We start from the raw sequence: 17,370 nt of genomic DNA, 5'->3' as shown, positions 1-17,370 counted from the left end.
TTAAATAGGAGATAAGTTAAACTTGGAAGTACCCACTGCATGCCTTATTTGCGCTGTGATAGCAAATGGGTCAAGCACCTTAAGATGTTACCGAATTAATCCTCATCACCTTATTACAGAGGTGTCTTCATCCATATTTTATAGTAGGAGTACAGCCAGAGTTGCGTGGTTAACATCTAGTGGTAGAGTATTTGACTTTTTATTCACTGTGTGATCTATGGCAAATAATTTAATTTCTTTGGCTCACTTTTCTCATCTCTAAAAGTGGGTGGCAATAGTGCATGCTTCACTGAGGGACTATTTAACTAGAACAGTCTGGGGCACATAGTAGGCACTTAATGTTAGCTACTGTGTCATGCCCTGTTTTCTCTTTTATTCTTAACCCTCGTCATCTCCTGAGTTTGATTATGCATGTCAGCCCTTACTCTTTCCTCCTTTGTACAGTGTCTTCCTCTGCTTCCTATCAGTCCTTTACCTGTCTCCTCAATGCCTCCCATTCCCCTTCTTTCCATTCTATCTTAGCCTCTGTACCCTGTTAACCTATCTCCTCTCTGTTGGACACTCCTTGCTGCTAGTCTCCCTCTTTATATACCAGAATAAACCTGGAGTACCATTCTCACAGCTCTGTGGTAAAAGCAAACATCCAATAAACTTTAAACCCTTATTTGATTCTTCGGTTTTAAGTTGAAAATTTTCCAACTCTGACCTCAACTCACCCTTCAAGCCTGTCTTCCCACTGCTTCCACACCTCTGTGCTTTCTCCTCTTCCCATTCCTCTCTCCCTTTCCCCCTTGGGGGAAATTCTATCTTTGGACTTCAAGATCTAGGTTAAATTACCACTTCATTTTCTTAATCCTTCCCTGCTCTCAAATGCTTATAATTTTTCTTTATTTTTTTTTGTAGGTGTTCACACATCCCGTCTTGAAATATAATTTTTTTAGTTCATTTCTCATCTCTTGTGGAATTATAACCCACCTCAGTGCAGAAGCTGGGTTTAATTCATCTTTGGATACTCCCTGCAATATCCTATAGCAGTGCTTTTCACATAGTAGGTGCCCAGTAAATGTTAAATGGGCTTCTCCTTCAGCTTGTGAAGGTCGCTGCTCAGTGGGTGGAAACGCTGTGGTTTTGTCTTCTAAGAGTCGGACATCTTTTTTCTTTCGGCCATGGAGGAGAGGCAGAGCCTTTAGGTCAGGTCCCAGTGCCTCTGTCTGTTAAGGGCTCCAGCCAGTGCCTGCCGTACTCAGTCCCGTGCCTTGGCCCCTCAGCCCCTCCCCACAAATGCTCAGCGGAACAGGGGATTAGGTTCTGGCAGCACAGCTGGGATTTTGGCGGCCATTCCACAGTCGACAATAGCACGCAGCCACCGGGACAGGACAGCGCAGGCCTGTACTCCAGGGCCAGAACCTGCCTGGGCTTCTTGTTTGGGTGGCCGAGGGGGAGGAGCGGGCACAGTGCGGCATCCTGGCCTTGCTACGCAGTAGGTACGGGCTGGAGAGATTCCCGTGGGGAATGGGCTTGGGGGGGTGGCCATGTCTCAGGGCAGGCGGCGCCCACGGAAGGAGGCAGGCGCTTTGTGTGCAAGCCGAGCTGGCGGGGTGGCATGTGTGTGCTCCCAGACACGCCTGCCCTGGTCTGCCAGGAAGCTGCCCCGTGAAAGGGCCTGCGTTTTGCCTGCTCTTCAGAGCCTTGGGCAGGGGTTGACCGAAGGTGCAGGTGGTCTGGCCTGCCCTGCTGTGGCTGGCCAGAGAGATGGAGAAGCCATCCCTCTGCCTTAAGCCCTGGGTGGAAAAAGAGAGAAGGGGGAGTGTCCGGGTGATCCCAGATTTGTCAGGCAGGCCGCTGTGGATGTGTTTTGTGTGTTTATGCCACAGTTTGGCTCATTCTTGCTGCCGTCGCACTTCAGTGATTTTGCCTGGCCGCTTGCTCATGCCCTATTCCCCTGCATCCCGCCCTCTTGTTTGGGGAGCAAGCCTCCAGCCTCCGTCTTCCCCGCCATCCTTTCCAGTGCACCCCCACCCTCTGCTAAGAGGTCCCTGCTTGGCTGTTGCTCCCAGACCACGGAAGCTTGCTGTGCCTTTAAAGAAAGCAGACTCCTGGCTGTGACGCACTTCTGGCTGTCAGCCAGGAAGATCGCTCCTGCCAGGCTGACTGAGAAGAAAACCAACAACTTTTCTTTTGTGTGTGGGGTTACTTTCCACTGGCCCCTCCTTCCTCCTCTCATTTCAAGATTTTAAATGCTAATGGCGGATTAAAACCTGTAGATACGTTTGGCTTTAGGAGTCTGGTAAGGCCCCCCTGCACTGAGACTTTTTCTCCCTCACTCTTTCTCTGGGTTTTTGTTCAAACATGGACGAGGGGGTGGGGTGGATTCTCCCCCCCTCACCTCCCTTTCCTGCGCCATCCTTAAAGGGGAGGGAGAGAAGAGGGAGAGCAAGTAAACACTCAGAAACAGGCGCTGGGAGCAGAGCTTGCCAACATCCGGGAGTTGGCGCCTTTCAGAGAGAGGGTTGCTTTCTTTCCCTCTTGCGTAGATGTCACTGTTTTTGTTCAGAGGAGGAAAGCGTATGCGCCTGTACTTGAGTTATAAAGACAGCCTAGGAGAGTGCTTCTCTGTTGCTTTGTGAGGCCTTGTGTTCAAGGTGGTGGGTAGTGAAACCGGGTTCATTTTGTCAGCTGGTAGGGACCAGGGTGTGTGTAGCAGTGGGGGCAGGTGCTGATGAACTACTGGAGTGGGCCCTGGTGTATGCGCCTGCGCAGGCACTGCGTGCATTTTCTGGCTGCGGCCCAAGGTCTATCTAGTTCATGATCACAACCTTTTGCTCACATCTGATGACTCTGGAACCTACTGAACATGGGGGAAAGGGGTGATATCAGTAAGCACTTTTGAAGAAACCAGGGAATCTTGGTTTCCCCAGCATCTTTCCCTTGTTCCTCTCCAGTGCCTCAGGTCTCTGGGCCAAACTCTAGGCTACAAAGAGAGGGTAATCTCTGTGAAGATGGGGAGGTCTGAGTCCAAACCCTTTAGAGGGTTCAGGGAATACATCCAACAAATCGTTTTGCCTCTGACCTCAGGAGTTCAGAGAAACTCTTCGGACTTAGACCAGAAAGTCTACTCAGGATTCCCCAGGGGATGAAAAAAAGATCATTTTCTCCTTCCATGGCTTCTCATGGAGCACTGATCCTGTGGCCTTTTACCTTGTTTAAGTGAGGGGATGAACCAGCAAGATATTTCTTATTCTGCTTTTTGTTTTTTGAGACTGGGTCTTGCTATGTTGCCTAGCCTATTCTCAAACTCCTAGGCTCAAATGATACTTCTGCCTCAACCTGGGACTAGAGGTATGTAATATGGATGCCTGGCCTCCACCCCCTGACTTTTTATTTTTTTTTATTTTTATTTTTTTTAAAAGAGAGAGAGAGAGAGAGAGAGAGAAAGAGAGAGAGAGAATTTTTTAATATTTATTTTTCAGTTTTCGGCGGACACAACATCCTTGCTTGTATGTGGTGCTGAGGATCGAACCTGGGCTGCACGAATGCCAAGCGTTCGAATGCCAGGCGAGCGCGCTACCGATTGAGCCACATCCCCAGCCCCCCACCCCCGACTTTTTAAATGACAAATTAGTCTATGGCAAGATAGCTTGTTCTTTGCTGGGCCTGTTTGGAGTCACCTGCCAGGTGAGAGGTCCAGGTAGTTGCTTGGAGGAAGAGGGTGATATCAGTAAGCACTTTTGAAGAAACCAGAGTTGAGTCAGAAGGAACTCTAAGATCATGTTCACTCTTTGGATGCAGTTGTTTCTCAAATGGCAGGGTGGAGAGAAGGGGAGTATGTCTTTCAGAAAGGGGTGTACAATATGGATTCTTATGGCTACAGGCAGTCAGGCTCTCTGGATATGCTTGGGCACACAGATGGGGCAGCCGTTTTCTTAGCTGTGAGTCTGTGGGCTTTTGGAACCATCCAGTGGAGAGGGGGATGGGATTCAGGGAAGGATCCTGTGAGGTGGTAGTATGTGTGGTCCTGAAATTCTGAGAGTGAGAGTTAGCATTAAGGAAAGGAGTTCAGTGGAGACAGGGGCCCATGAGCTGAGAGATAAGTACAGTTTAGCAGCTCTGTAGACCAAAGGTCACTTTGTGTTATCTTTAGGTAAGGTGGTGTTCAGGCTGGCTGTAAGTGGCTAAGAGGCAGTCTCCAGGGGAGCTGACACCCCGGCTGGGGGAGGGGTCAGGAGAACAGTACTGCTGCAACTCAGATCTTCTGGCCTATTACTTCGTCTTTCCTAAAACTGCAGTTTTTTTCAGAACAGACCCCAGAGCTCAGCAACCTGACCCTCTGGTGCTGGTTCTTGCATCTGGACAGGTGGTTTGCATTAGCTTCAGCCCTGGTAGGAAATCATGGCTAGGCTGTTAACTCTTTAAGATCCAGAGAGGGTGCATGCCAGGTGGTGTGCATTTCTTGAGTGTCACTTTTCATATCCTGAGATAGCTTCTCTGGAAATATAGAAGGTTCCTGTAAATGTGGGAATTGGTCCTGATGTGGGGGAGTTGCATCTTAGGGAAACGTAAAAAGGATGCAGGGCCTTACATTTGCAAGGCAGCTGCTTCAGTGTCTCAGTTCTTCTTGGACTAGGGAAAAGAGGAGCCATACCAGCTCTAGGAAGCCTCTATCTTGGATTCTGAGGGCACTCAGGGCTCAGCCTACATTCTGGGATTTTTCGTTTGTTTGCTGATTGGGTGAGGGGTAGGGGGGCTGATGGAGTTGGGGAGGATCTCAGCAGATCCTTCTGTGAAATGGTTTCAGGCCACAATCTTAGGGATCTGTTTTTCCATCACCATCACCCAATCTTCTGGGTGGGGCCTGCCTCAAATTTCAGGGGGAGGGTGGAGAGGATGGTGCTTTGGCTGGAAGCCCTTGGGTTCCAAGCCAAAGTCTGCTTAAAGCAGTAGTCCCAGTGCTAGCACTGGCTGTGCCACTGGCTTCAATCACTGATGACCCAGAGAAGCTATTGGTACCAGCGAATGGCTGTGCTGTGCTTAAGTCACTCAGTCTGGAGTCCTGTCTCTGAGGAAGTGCCCCGTTATGGACTTTAATGGCAAGATCCTTTAGTATTTCCTAGTGTTTGGATTCCTCCTATTTCTCTGCCTGGGGACCATGGGAAAAGGCACTTGGATTTGCACAAGAGGACATAAACAGAAGGTTGTAGGTTTTGCCTTTGAGATGAAGAAAAGAAGTTGATTAAATCTCAGGTCATTTTTTAGCAGCATAGCTGTAGAATGTCTCAGTGGGGACAATATCTACCGCTGGTTGTAAATAAAAATTCTGATTGAAACTGGGCTCAGGGGCACATACCTGTAATCCCAGTTACCTGAGAGACTGATCGCAAGTTTGAGGCCAGCCTGGGCAATTTAGTGAGACCCTGTCTCAAAATAAAAAGGTCTGGGGTATGTAATTCCGTGATAGAGCACACCTGGATTTAATCCCCAGTACCAAAACAACAAAAACAAAAACAATTCTGACTGAAACATTGGGCCTTACTGAAAGACTGTAGGTCTAGAGGCAGTGGTGGGGATGAGGGGGAGGGGATCTGGGCCATGTTTCCTTTGTTATTGAATCGCTCAGAGACATTTTTTTAGAAGAAGTTCCAGTTGAGCATTTGGCTACTGCTGCCTTCAGTCTACTGGCCACAAATGGTCCTTCTAGATTTAGGCTGGCCAGCCTAATTTCAGTGTAATAGTTGAGGTCATCTGCCTCAACTCTTGCCCTGCCCCAGAGGTGCGGCAGCCAGTGTCCACAGATAGGTCATGCTTGGTGAAAATTATCCAAGACAGAGGAACATATGGATCCTTTAGCTTCTCCACCCTCCTGAGAACTCCCTTAACCATTTCACTTGCTCCTACAAAGCACAGGTAAATTGGCTCATTTCCCTGGTGTGACAGAATCATGTTAGGTTTTGCAGGGTCAGGAAACATTTAAATTTTTTTTTAGTTGTAGATGGACACAAAATCTGTATGTATGTATGTATGGTGCTGGGGATTGAACCCTGGGCCTCACTCATGCAAGGCAAGTGCTCTACCACTGAGCTACAGCCCCAGCCCCAGGAAACATTTAATTATAATTAGCATTTAGTTATATTAACATTTAATTATTTTCTATTAGTGATTCAGGTGTATTTAATTTTACTCCTCACCTTGCTGTAAGTTCCTCAAAGTCAAAGACCATTGCCTCCTAGCTCATCTAGCTTTCAACACAGGTTGAACATATGTAGGGACTAAGAAAATACCTTTTGGTTGGTAAGCAGAGTACACTTGAATAGGAAGTACTAAGAGAAAAGGAGAAGCAAATAATTAGATTTATGTATCTCTTTCCCCTACCTGACAATGAGCATCTTATGGGCAAGAATGGTATCTTTCTTTGTCCTCAAAACCTTACATACAGAAGGGGGTCAGCTAATATTCCTTCTACAGAATTTGCACCTTGAAGATGTCAACACTGGGGGGAAGTTTCTAGATCGTGTGGCTCTCACTGTTGTTCTTCCTTCTGGAGTAGTGACATACAGGGCACTTGTGGCAAGAGGTGGGTGGGGCTGACTGTGCCTGTGGAGGAGATTTGTGGGAATTATAGGGACTGCTAAGAGGTGTTAGGAAATATTTACTCATCAAATCTGTGGTCCCATGGGTAGGTTGGCAGGCACATGGCAGATTCCCAGTTGCAAAGGAAATTGGGAGTTAGAATACCAGGACAAATGCCTAATCTTTCATTTAATGTCCCTTGTGATCTCCAGAATTAGTCTTGGACTCATCAGGAGACCTTGGTTTGGATATGTCCAGTCCCCCCATTTGAACCATATCTTTGATGTGAAGTGGAAGATATGAAAATCCAGAAATTGGAATGGTTTTCCCATGGATTTGGTTATTTTTGGGTAGAACTGCAGAAAGTGATTAAGAACGGAAATAATTTATTGATTACCTGCCATGTGTCAGGTACTATGCTATTTGCTTTATCTTTAAGCACCACAATAAGCCAGAGAGGTGTATGGATTCCATTTTGCAAATGAAGAAACTTAGACTAAAAGAGATTATGTTAATTGTCCAGAGTCACATGACCATGGTCACATAGAAAAGTATTCAGACCCAGATCTGTCTAAAAACACGTTTGTTCTATGATTAAGGGTACTATGTTCCAAAGAATGAAGACCAACTTTGAATGTTCTGTTTTCCACAAACTGAAAAGATTACATGAGAAATTCTTGTGAACAGAATTTTTTACTGTCATCCCTGACATTATAAGCTTTATAATAATTTATAATATAGTGATAAGTTTTATAATATGCTCTGAGCTCTCAGAATTCCCTTGGTGCCCTGGTGGATTAAGTGTTGAGTGAAGAGTGATTTATTTAAGTTTTCAGAGCTGGCAAATGGAACCGTTTCTCCTCTACTCCTTGATCATGGATATCTGATATGATTGCCTCTCTCTCTCTCTCTGTCTCTCGGGTTCCAGGTGTGTTGGGGTGACTGTCTGGTATCACCAAGATGACGCTCCATGCCACCCGGGCAGCTGCACTCCTCTCTTGGGTGAGTAGTTTTTCTTTTGTCTGTTGTACTTCTCTGGGAAGCTACCTAGGGGCAGAAGAGGAGTCTTCTAGGAGCCAGGTCTGTGTAAAATCTCAGTTCAATATGAAGTAAATACAACTTTCCTTTGCCTTTCCCCTTAGATTTAAAATTTTTAATTTTATTTATTATTTTTATTTTTTGTGGTGCTAGGGATGGAACCCAGGGCCTTGTGCATGCAAGGCAAGCACTCTATCAACCAGCTATATCCCCAGCCCTATTTTTTTTTTTGACAGTGCTGGGGATAGAACTTGGGGCCTTGTGCATGTGAGGCAAGCACTCTGCCACCGAGTTACATTCCCTGCCCTCACCTTGGTTTTTAAACTTATTATTTCTAAAGATGTTGCCGCTGACAGTGATTCATGCCTCTACTTTTTTGACTTAGCAGAGGCTTCTCTAAAGCGTGTATTCTCTTTGGTCATAAAAAGGGTGGCCACAGGACAGCATAGAAATCATCTTCATCTGTTTATCTATCTATCTATCTATCGAGCCCGGGGCACCTGAGCACTGAGCCCCATCCCCAGCCCTTTTTTTTTTGTTTGTTTGTTTTGAGACAGGGTCTCGCTCAGTTGCTTAGGGCCTCACTAAATTTCTGAGGCTGGCCTTGGACTTGTGGTCTTCCTGCCTCAGCTTCCCACAGTTGCTGGGATTACAGGAGTTCGTCACTGTGCCCAGCTGTCTGTACACTTTTTTTAACTGAAGAGTTGACTGTGAACTTTAGTGACCAATGTTGGCAGAAACTTTGATCTCCAAAGGCCTTTAATCTTCCGACAAGGTTCTCCTTCTTTTTGCTATGTTTCTGTCGACTTCCATTTTCCTTCTGCTGCCTTATTGATCACTTCACCAAAATTCTTCTGCTATGTCTTTCATACATTTTCCTCCCGAGACAATGGCAAATGAGAAAATACTACCAAGTATTGAGCTTTTAAAGCTACAAACAGAAGAGGTTATGGAGTGTGGTAATTGTGAGTATGAGCCTTGGAATCAATCTGGCTTTGGTCCCTGTGTGACTGAGGGCAAGGTAGCCTTTTAGCATTTCATTTTTAAAGTATGGGATGGGGTTAATAATACCTCATGAGATTATTATGAGGATAATGACATAATGTGTGTAAAAAAATTTTTAGTACACATACACAAAATCATTTAGCATAGTATCTCAGTGAATAATGGTTTTGATATTTAAGATATTGTGGAGCATGCTAGTTGGCACTTTTCCTTTTTGTTCAGTACTGGGGTTCAACAAATTTGGGGGATGGGATATGGTGCTAGGAATTGGACCCAGGGCCTCGGGCTTGCTAGGCAAACACTCTACCACTGAACTACATTTCCAACCCATCAGTAACTTTTTTTTTTTTTTAATTAGAGAATATTTTAAAGAAATGACTTATAAGACAGTTATCTTTAATTACATCAAAACTCTAATCAGGAAATATTTTTAGTATATAGAATGTACATTCATAGTCTTCAGTTTTTGAAATGGATGATTGTTCAGTTGTAGTTTAAAATTGGTATATTGCATTTAATTGGTTTTTGTCTGTATCAGAAACATTGACTTCCTTCTACTCTCTTCCCCTCCCACAAAAAACTGACTGGGTTATTGGGACCATGAGCCACATCTCTGTTTAGAGGGTTAACTATGAAAGTTGGGAGTTCCTTTAACCACATTATCTTTTTTTTTTTTTTTTTTTAAAGAGAGAGAGAAAGAGAGAATTTTTAAAAAAAATATTTATTTTTTAGTTTTTGGTGGACACAACATCTTTGTTTGTATGTGGTGCCGAGGATCGAACCCAGGCCACACGCATGCCAGGCAAGCGTACTACCGCTTGAGCCACATCCCCAGCCCACATTATCTTTTTTAAAATTAAGTATATGTGCAGTGCTAAAAATCTAACCCAGTGCCACACACATGCTAGGCAAGTACTCTACCACTGAGCTATAACTCCAGTCCTTGTTTTATCTTGATTGATTTATCTTTTTATTTGTTTAGATTCCAGGCTTCTTTTTACTGTGAACACTACCATCACAGAGAATAACATGACTAGGTGTTTTTCTTGGTAATGGGGATTGAACCCAGGGGTGCTTAACCACTTAGCCATATCCCCAGCCCTTTTTTATATTTTATTAGAGACAGGATCTCACTGAGTTGCTTAGTTCCTAGCTGAGTTGCTGAGGCTGGCTTTGAACTTATGATCCTCCTGCCTCTGCCTCCTGAGCCACTGGAATTATAGTAATGCACCACTGTGTCCAGCTGACTAGTCTTATTTAATAACAAATAACTTGCCTCAAAATCCATAATGCAGTGGCACATGTCTGTAATCCTAGTGACAGGAGGCTAAGGCAGGAGGATCACAAGTTCAAGGCCAGCCTTAGCAATGTGGCAAGACCCTAAACAACTTAGTAAGATACTGCCCCCCCTCCTAAAAAAGGCAGGGGGTGGGGGGAACTAGGGATGTAGCTTAGCAGTAAAGTTACCCTGGGTTCAACCCCTAGTATATATATAAAAAGCCATAATGAATATTCATTAAAATATTAAAGTGTAATTAAATAGAATTTTCAATTTAAACAAAAAGTTATGCAACTAAAATGAATTTTGTGAAACTGGCAGGGTGCAATGTGACTTACATGAGCGAGGAGAATGGCATAGAATATTTACATACGGGGGAGGGGGTGCTGGGGTTGTGGCTCAGTGGTAGAGCCCTTGGCTAGCATGAATGAGGCACTGGGTTTGATTCTCAGCCCCACATATAAATAAATAAAGGTTCATTGATAACTAAAAAATATTTTTTAAAAATGTACACATACAAATAAAGATGTTGTGTCTGCCGAAAACTAAAAAATAAATATTAAATTCTCTCTCTCTCTCTTTAAAAAAAAATGTACACATACACATGATAATTATAGCTGTGGTTTAAAAAAAATTACTAATGGGAAAAAAATTCATCAAGGGCTGGGGATATAGCATGCAGAAGGCCTTGGGTTCCATCCTTTGCACTGAATCCTGAAAATGCTAAAAATGCTTGTGTTACAATACTCATATGAAAGGCTGGGGTTGTGGCTCAGCAGTAGAGTGCTCGCCTAGCATGTGGGAGGCACTGGGTTTGATCCTCAGTATCACATAAAAATAAGTAAATAAAAATAAAGTTATTGTGTCCAACTACAACTAAAAAATATTTTAAAAAATATAGTATGAATGGGAGGGTTTTTTTTTTGTCTTATAAATTTTTGGTAACAATTTATTTTACTTAAAGTGTAGCTTGAAATTACTCTGTAAATGGTAAGTTGTAGTGAATAAACTACTGCAGGGATTTTTTTTTTTTTTTTTTGGGGTACTGGGGATTGAACCCAGGGGGTCTTTACCGCAGAGTTACATGCCCAGCCCTTTTTATTTTTTATTTTTGAAGCAGAGTCTTGCTAAGTGAGTGAGGCTGGCCACAAACTTGAGATCCTTCTACCTCAGTCTCCCCAGTCACTGGAAATACAGATGTGTGCCACCATACCTAGCTATGCAGGCAGTTTTGAGATTTGACATTCTTTTTTTTTTTATAGCTTTCTTTCTAGTTTATTTCCATTGAGCCCTCAGATTTCTTTTTTTTTTTTTTAAGAGAGAGAATGAGAGAGGAGAGAGAGAGAGAGAGAGAGAGAGAATTTTTAATATTTATTTTTCAGTTTTTGGCGGACACAACATCTTTGTTTGTATGTGGTGCTGAGGATCGAACCCGGGCCGCACGCATGCCAGGCGAGCGCGCTACCGCTTGAGCCACATCCCCAGCCCGAGATTTGACATTCTTAAGCAATCTGCAGACCTTATAGGCAGGTCTTGGTTTGTCCAGGGAGATCCATCTGTTTACACCTTTACTAGAAATGGGAGAGCTCCTCTATTTCCTTGCCTTTAAATGATTCTCTCTTGAGAGCAAAGTAATTCACAGGAAGAAAAAAAAAACTTTTATATTAATAAAAGAAACTGTTGCTGGATTGTTACTTAATTGGTGTAAGCAATGAATCTAGATTACTTAAGTGACTTTAGATCAGCTAATTGGTAGGATTTTTAGTTGTTAGTGAACAAACATTCATAGGCCTTGAATGTTTTACTTAGATTGCAGGGATTAAAAGGAGATGGAGGACTATAACTTCCCGAGGGGTTTGTACACCTGGTGCTGGGGCCTTGGGACCCCAAGAGTAGTGAGAGCACCAACATATCCTGTGGTTCCAGCGCTGGTTTTGACTGCCACATTACCATTTGTTTTCGCCCGAGGGCTGGCTTTACCAAGTAGAATATGCTTTTAAGGCTATAAACCAGGATGGTCTTACATCAGTAGCTGTCAGAGGGAAAGACTGTGCAGTAATTGTCACATAGAAGAAGGTACCTGACAAATTATTGGATTCCAGCACACTTATTCAAGATAAATGAAAACATTGGCTATGTGATGACTGGAATAACAGCTGACAGCATATTGCAGGTACAGAGGACACGCTATGAGGCAGCTAACTGGAAATACAAGTATGGCTGTGAGATTCCTGTGGACGTGCTGTGTAAAAGCATTGCTGATATTTCTCAGATCTACACAAAGAATACTGAAATGAAGCCACTTGGTTGTTGTATGATTTTAATTGTTATAGGTGAAGAACAAGTCCCTCAGGTCTACAAGTGTTATCCTGCAGGTTATTACTGTGGATTTAAAGCCACTTCAGCAGGAGTTAAACAAACTGCATCAACCAGTTTCCTCGAAAAAAAAAAAAAAGTGAAGAAATTTGATTGGACATTTGAACAGATAGTAGAAACTGCAATTATATGCCTGAATACTGTTCTATCAATTGATTTCAAACCTTCAGAAATACTAGTTGGAGTAGTTACAGTTAAAAATCCTAAATGTAGGATTCCTACAAAAGCAGAGATAGACCAGACATTAGCAGAGAGAGACCAGACATTGTCATTAGTTTACCAAATTCATGATGCCACTTGCCTGTGTGTTTGGTAACAACAAACCAACATTACAGAGGGACTGGATTTAAAAAGGAACCTCTTCCAGTCCTATGACTGAAGTGGTTAGGACTCTGAATAAATAAAAACAGTGCTTTTGGGGGAAAAGAAAAAAGGAGATAGGGGACTGGGGTTGTAGCTCAGTGGTACTGGGTTTGATCCTTTGATCCTCAGCACCACATGAAAAAACAAATAAAGGTATTGTATCCATCTACAACTAAAACTATTTTTTAAAAATAAAAGAAAAAAAGATGGGTTTTGGGTGCTTAAGTCTGCTTATTTTCACCTGGTTAAAAGGGATCTTAACTTGTAGTTTTCAGAGTCTTCCTAAAAAAAACATAAACTAACCTGTCCTGACCAATTAGATGGAGCTTTTTTCAAATGATAGTATAAATATAATGTCTTTTAAGACTTCAATGAGAGGTCATGTTTTTATATTCCACACTTAAAAAAAAAAAACAAAAACAAAAAACAAGGGGCTGGGGTTGTGGCTCAGCAATAGAGCACTCACCTCGCACATGAAAGGCCCTGGGTTGGATCCTCAGCACCATGTAAAAATAAATACATAAATAAAATGAAGTTATAAAAGAATGAATGAAAGGAGAGTTTTAAAAAAACAAAAAACAAAACAGGGCTGGGGATATAGCTCAGTGCTTCCCTCCTGTGCACAAGGCCCTGGGTTCAATCCTCAGCACCACAAAAAAAAACAAATAAACAAACAAAAAAAACACACTAACTTTTTAGCCTATTTTAATTTGGATCTCATCTAAAAGTCAGTTTGTTGTTGTTTGATTTTGTTTTTGTAGTACTAGGGATGAAACCAAGGGCCTCAATAAGCTAGTTAGGTGCGGTGACACTGAGCACATCCCCAGCCCTTTTTATTTTGAGATAGGATCTCAAAATAAAATAAAATAAATTGGCCAGACTGGCCTTGAACTTGTGGTCCTATTGTCTCGGACTCTAAAGTAGCTAGGATTACAGACAGACATGAGCCATCACACCTAGCTTTTACACGGACATGTTTTTTTTTTTAAATATTTATTTTTTAGTTTTAAAAACAATACCTTTATTTTGTTTATTTCTTTTTATGTGGTGCTGAGGATAAAACCCAAGGCCTCGCATGTGCTAGGTGAGTGCTCTACCGCTGAGCCACATCCCCAGCCCTATCTGGACAGATTCTAGTTGTTTGCACATAACCATTTGCTGAAAATAACCGTGTTTCTTAGGCTTGTGTGCGCTGGCTGTCTTCCCCAGCCCTTTGTGCTGCATATACAATTAATTCACTTAATTAGCCAACCCTCCTATGGTAATGAAAAAATAAACTTCAACCCAGGCTCCTTCTGAACTTGAGTACCTATGGAATTCATGCATAGGTTTTCCTGTAGAAGTTGACTTCTACAGGACCTCCCGTGAAATTTCTAGTGGTAAAGTGATTTATTTGGATGTCTGAAGCCATAAATGGGAACAGGCAGTTGAAGCAGAATTGAGAAGGTTTGTCTTAATTTTTTTTCTTCCCCCCTTAAATTTTTTTTTTTTTATTTTCTTGTTTTCACAATTGTTTCTCCCTATTCCTCTTATGCAAAGTTTTATGTCTGGAAAGAAATTTTAAAATGCATTAATAAGATCTTATATCCTTGGAGGAGTATAAAACATTTAAGTTTTAAACAAATGTTACAAATTTCAAGAGCTACAAAGAGCTTTCATAAAAATTCAAGAGAGAAACTTGTAATACAAACAGTCAATAGATACAGAGTTCCAATGTAAACATGTAAGAGATACAAGGGGCTATATTGTAAAAAGCCTTTCTGTTTCCTACCTCAGGCTCTCTGCAATCAAGTTTTTCTCTTTGGAGGCAGTAGTGGTATCACTTTCTTGTGAATCTTTTCATAGCCATTTTATGCTATTATTTAGGTATGCCCTGGTGCCAGGACAGCCTATGAGAGCACAGGTTCCATTAAAGCCTAGGAAAGGCCTCTAGTGGTAGGGTTGTGACTGGGGTACATTTACTGGGTGGATGGGCACAACAGCATTTCTTTGCTGAAATTAAAAACCCTGAAGTTAGGGCTGGGATCGTGTCTTAGTGGTAGAAAGCTTGCCTAGCACGTGTGGGGCCTTGGGTTTGATCCTTAGCACCCCATAAAAATAAGTGAATGGAATAAAGGAATTGTGTCCAATTACAACTAAAAAAAAAAAAAAGCCTGAAGTTATCTGTGCCTTCATTCCTATAGGCTACCACAGTAGGCACTCTCAGTAAGCAGGGAGGACCATCGTTTGGAAAAGGAGCAAATATGGTTCTGGCATTTCTAATGGTCTCATTCTAAAGGCTCTTTTCTTTGGCTCACAGGTGAATAGTCTGCATGTGGCCGACCCGGTGGAGGCCGTGCCTCAGCTCCAGGACTGCAGCGTCTTCATCAAGATCATTAACAACATGTGAGTATGCACTGCCCCCTTCTCTAGTGAATCCGGGGAAACTGATTGCCCAGGTGGAGTCTCCATTCGTTTGCTTGACATGCTGTGACCAGAAAGCAGGGATGGTACTGGGTGGGCCCAGAGGCCGGCATAACTTGACCTTCTCTTCCAGCCACTGGGCCTCTCAGTGGGAGAGGGTTAGTCTTGTTTCATCCAAAGACTCTCATTTTTGCACAGAAGGGCCTTTAAGAGCCCACCTGAGAGCTGCCCATTCTCATGTCTCAAAAGGAGTCTTATGTAATCTTCTTTTCTTGACTCATTATGTTCTCTCACAATCCCTTTTTGCAATTTCCAGGGCCAGGAATAGGAAAGCGGAAGCTGTTACTTCAGGGAGTTAGTGTAATATGGATACGCCCCTTCCTAAACCATTCTAACATTTCTGGGGGTTTTATCTGCTCCATTAACTGGTTTGGGAGGTAGATTAGCATTGGAGAGGCTTAGTTTTGCCTTATAGCTAGGATTCTGGTTCAGCCTTTCTGTTTTATATCTGTGTTTCCTTTCAACATCAGTTATCTGTGGAAATCAAGGATGTGGGGCCTTCTCTTCATGTCATACCTCTCAGGGACCACACAGTCAAGCTGTAAACCCGTTTTACTAAGCTCTTATACTTTGTCCTTAACTCTCAAGAATTACAGAGGGCAAAGCTAACCTTTCCTCATTTCTTTGACCCATAGGGAAAACTAGAAGCCACCCATAAAATAAGGAATTGGGGAGATTATGATGGAGGGGACTCCACCATTTCTTTGTTTGTTTGTTTAAGCTCAGCAGAATATGAGCCCCAGGCTAAGGATAGACTGAAATGTTGAGGGTGTTTGTAGGCTGCACAGAGCAATTAGGAACTGATGTCAGGCAGTCATATCTCCCTGAAGCAGTTCATAGGAAGCAGCTCATTGACAGGGGAAAGAAGGTAGAACTGAGCTTATCAAAGGCAGGGACTGTCTCATTCATCTCCCCACCTAGCTTAGGACAGTACATTGGTTAGGTTTTAAACAGTGTTTGAATAGATGATTAAGTAAAAATGGAGCTCAAATTCTTCATCAGCAAAGTCCAGTGGGACCAAGCAGCTTAAGACAGATGAGTCCACTAGAGTGTTTTTTATAATGTCTTTTTTTTTTAAGTTGTAGTTGAACACAATACCTTTATTTTATTTATTTATTTATTCTTATATGGTGTTGAGGATCGAACCCAGGGCCTCACATGTGGTGCTAGGTGAATGCTTCTACCTGAGCCACAACCCCAACCCATAATGTCTTTTGAAATGTCTGGTGATAGTGGGCTGTCTTACAGAATTTTTAAAACTTTATACATCTCTGACCAACACCTGCCCTCATGCCTCTGAAAGAAGTCACTGTTCTTATTGTGGTCCAAATGCTGACATATTCTCTTCTTACCCCCATAGAATATCTCAGCATCATCTTGGATTCCCTCTCTCTCTTTGGCATTGATTTCTAGTGGGTTAGCATCCTCTTCATCTGTCTTTTAGAAGACTTCTTGCATCCCTTCCTCTGCCTCATTTTGAATACCATCTTCTCATTCCAGTCCATTCCTATATATGTGATCTAAGGAATCTTTCTCATATCCTGCTTTCATTGTGACACTTCAGCTAGTAGGTGGAAATTAAAACCTTTAGCTCAGTGGTCAAGATCATTCATTAAGCTGAGCGTGGTGTCATGTACCTGTAGTTCCAGCAAATTGGGAGGCTAAGGCAGAAGGATCACTTGAGCCCAGGAGGTGGAGGCCATCCAGGGCAAGGTAGCAAGACACACACACACACACACACACACACACACACACACACACGCACACACACATGCACACACATACATATTCTCTCTCTCTCACAGACACACACACACACACACACCTTCCATCAGGGGGTAGTTTGCTCTCACTAGTCTTGTTTTTGGCTTACTTCTCTCTCCCCTTCCCATCCCATCCCATCCCATGATTTTAATCCTGTAGAAATTCTTAAATTCTCCATTTTGTTAATTGCATCATCATGGTCCTGCATTAACTTGTTGCTCTGTTCCTCCTGGTGCCTATAAACTGGTAACTAGATCTTAGTTTGATCAATTTAAAATTTTTGTTTTGCAAGGATGCTTCATAGGCGGGGTTGTGTATCACCTATAAATCAACAATTTCCAACTCTTAACAAAAATCATTCTTTTGTAAATCCTAATGAAGTGATAGATCCAGTGGTGTCATCAGTGGCTGGTAAGCCCACTATATTCCCAGCCCTTTTTTATTTTTAATTTTGAGACAGGGTCTCATTGAGTTGCCTTGGGCCTTGCTAAATTTCTGGGGCTGGTCTCAAATTTGCA

The 17,370-nt window shown here is 42.8% G+C and overlaps 1 protein-coding gene and 1 pseudogene across 5 annotated transcripts in view; both read left to right on the top strand.

The window, feature by feature from the left end:
- Positions 1-17,370, top strand: part of Numa1 (nuclear mitotic apparatus protein 1) — a 78,780-nt gene that overhangs the window by 36,904 nt on the left and 24,506 nt on the right. For 2 of the 5 annotated variants that reach the window (XM_026400969.2, XM_077796859.1), the window contains exons 1-3: positions 2,134-2,287; positions 7,493-7,566; positions 14,925-15,010. In XM_026400969.2, the coding sequence (XP_026256754.2) occupies positions 7,525-7,566; positions 14,925-15,010 (128 nt within the window). In that variant the 5' untranslated portion in view covers positions 2,134-2,287; positions 7,493-7,524. Of the gene's footprint in view, positions 1-1,188; positions 1,485-2,133; positions 2,288-7,492; positions 7,567-14,924; positions 15,011-17,370 lie in introns of those variants that run through there. The other 3 variants (XM_026400972.2, XM_026400973.2, XM_026400971.2) reach the window with 2 other exon arrangements.
- On the top strand, positions 12,027-12,578 carry LOC113191238 (proteasome subunit alpha type-6 pseudogene; annotated as a pseudogene).

This window comes from Urocitellus parryii, chromosome 4 (assembly GCF_045843805.1).
Source record: "Urocitellus parryii isolate mUroPar1 chromosome 4, mUroPar1.hap1, whole genome shotgun sequence".
Taxonomy (NCBI): domain Eukaryota; kingdom Metazoa; phylum Chordata; class Mammalia; order Rodentia; family Sciuridae; genus Urocitellus; species Urocitellus parryii.
Note: the sequence above shows the minus strand (reverse complement) of the source record. Positions and strands in the feature narration are given on the sequence as shown.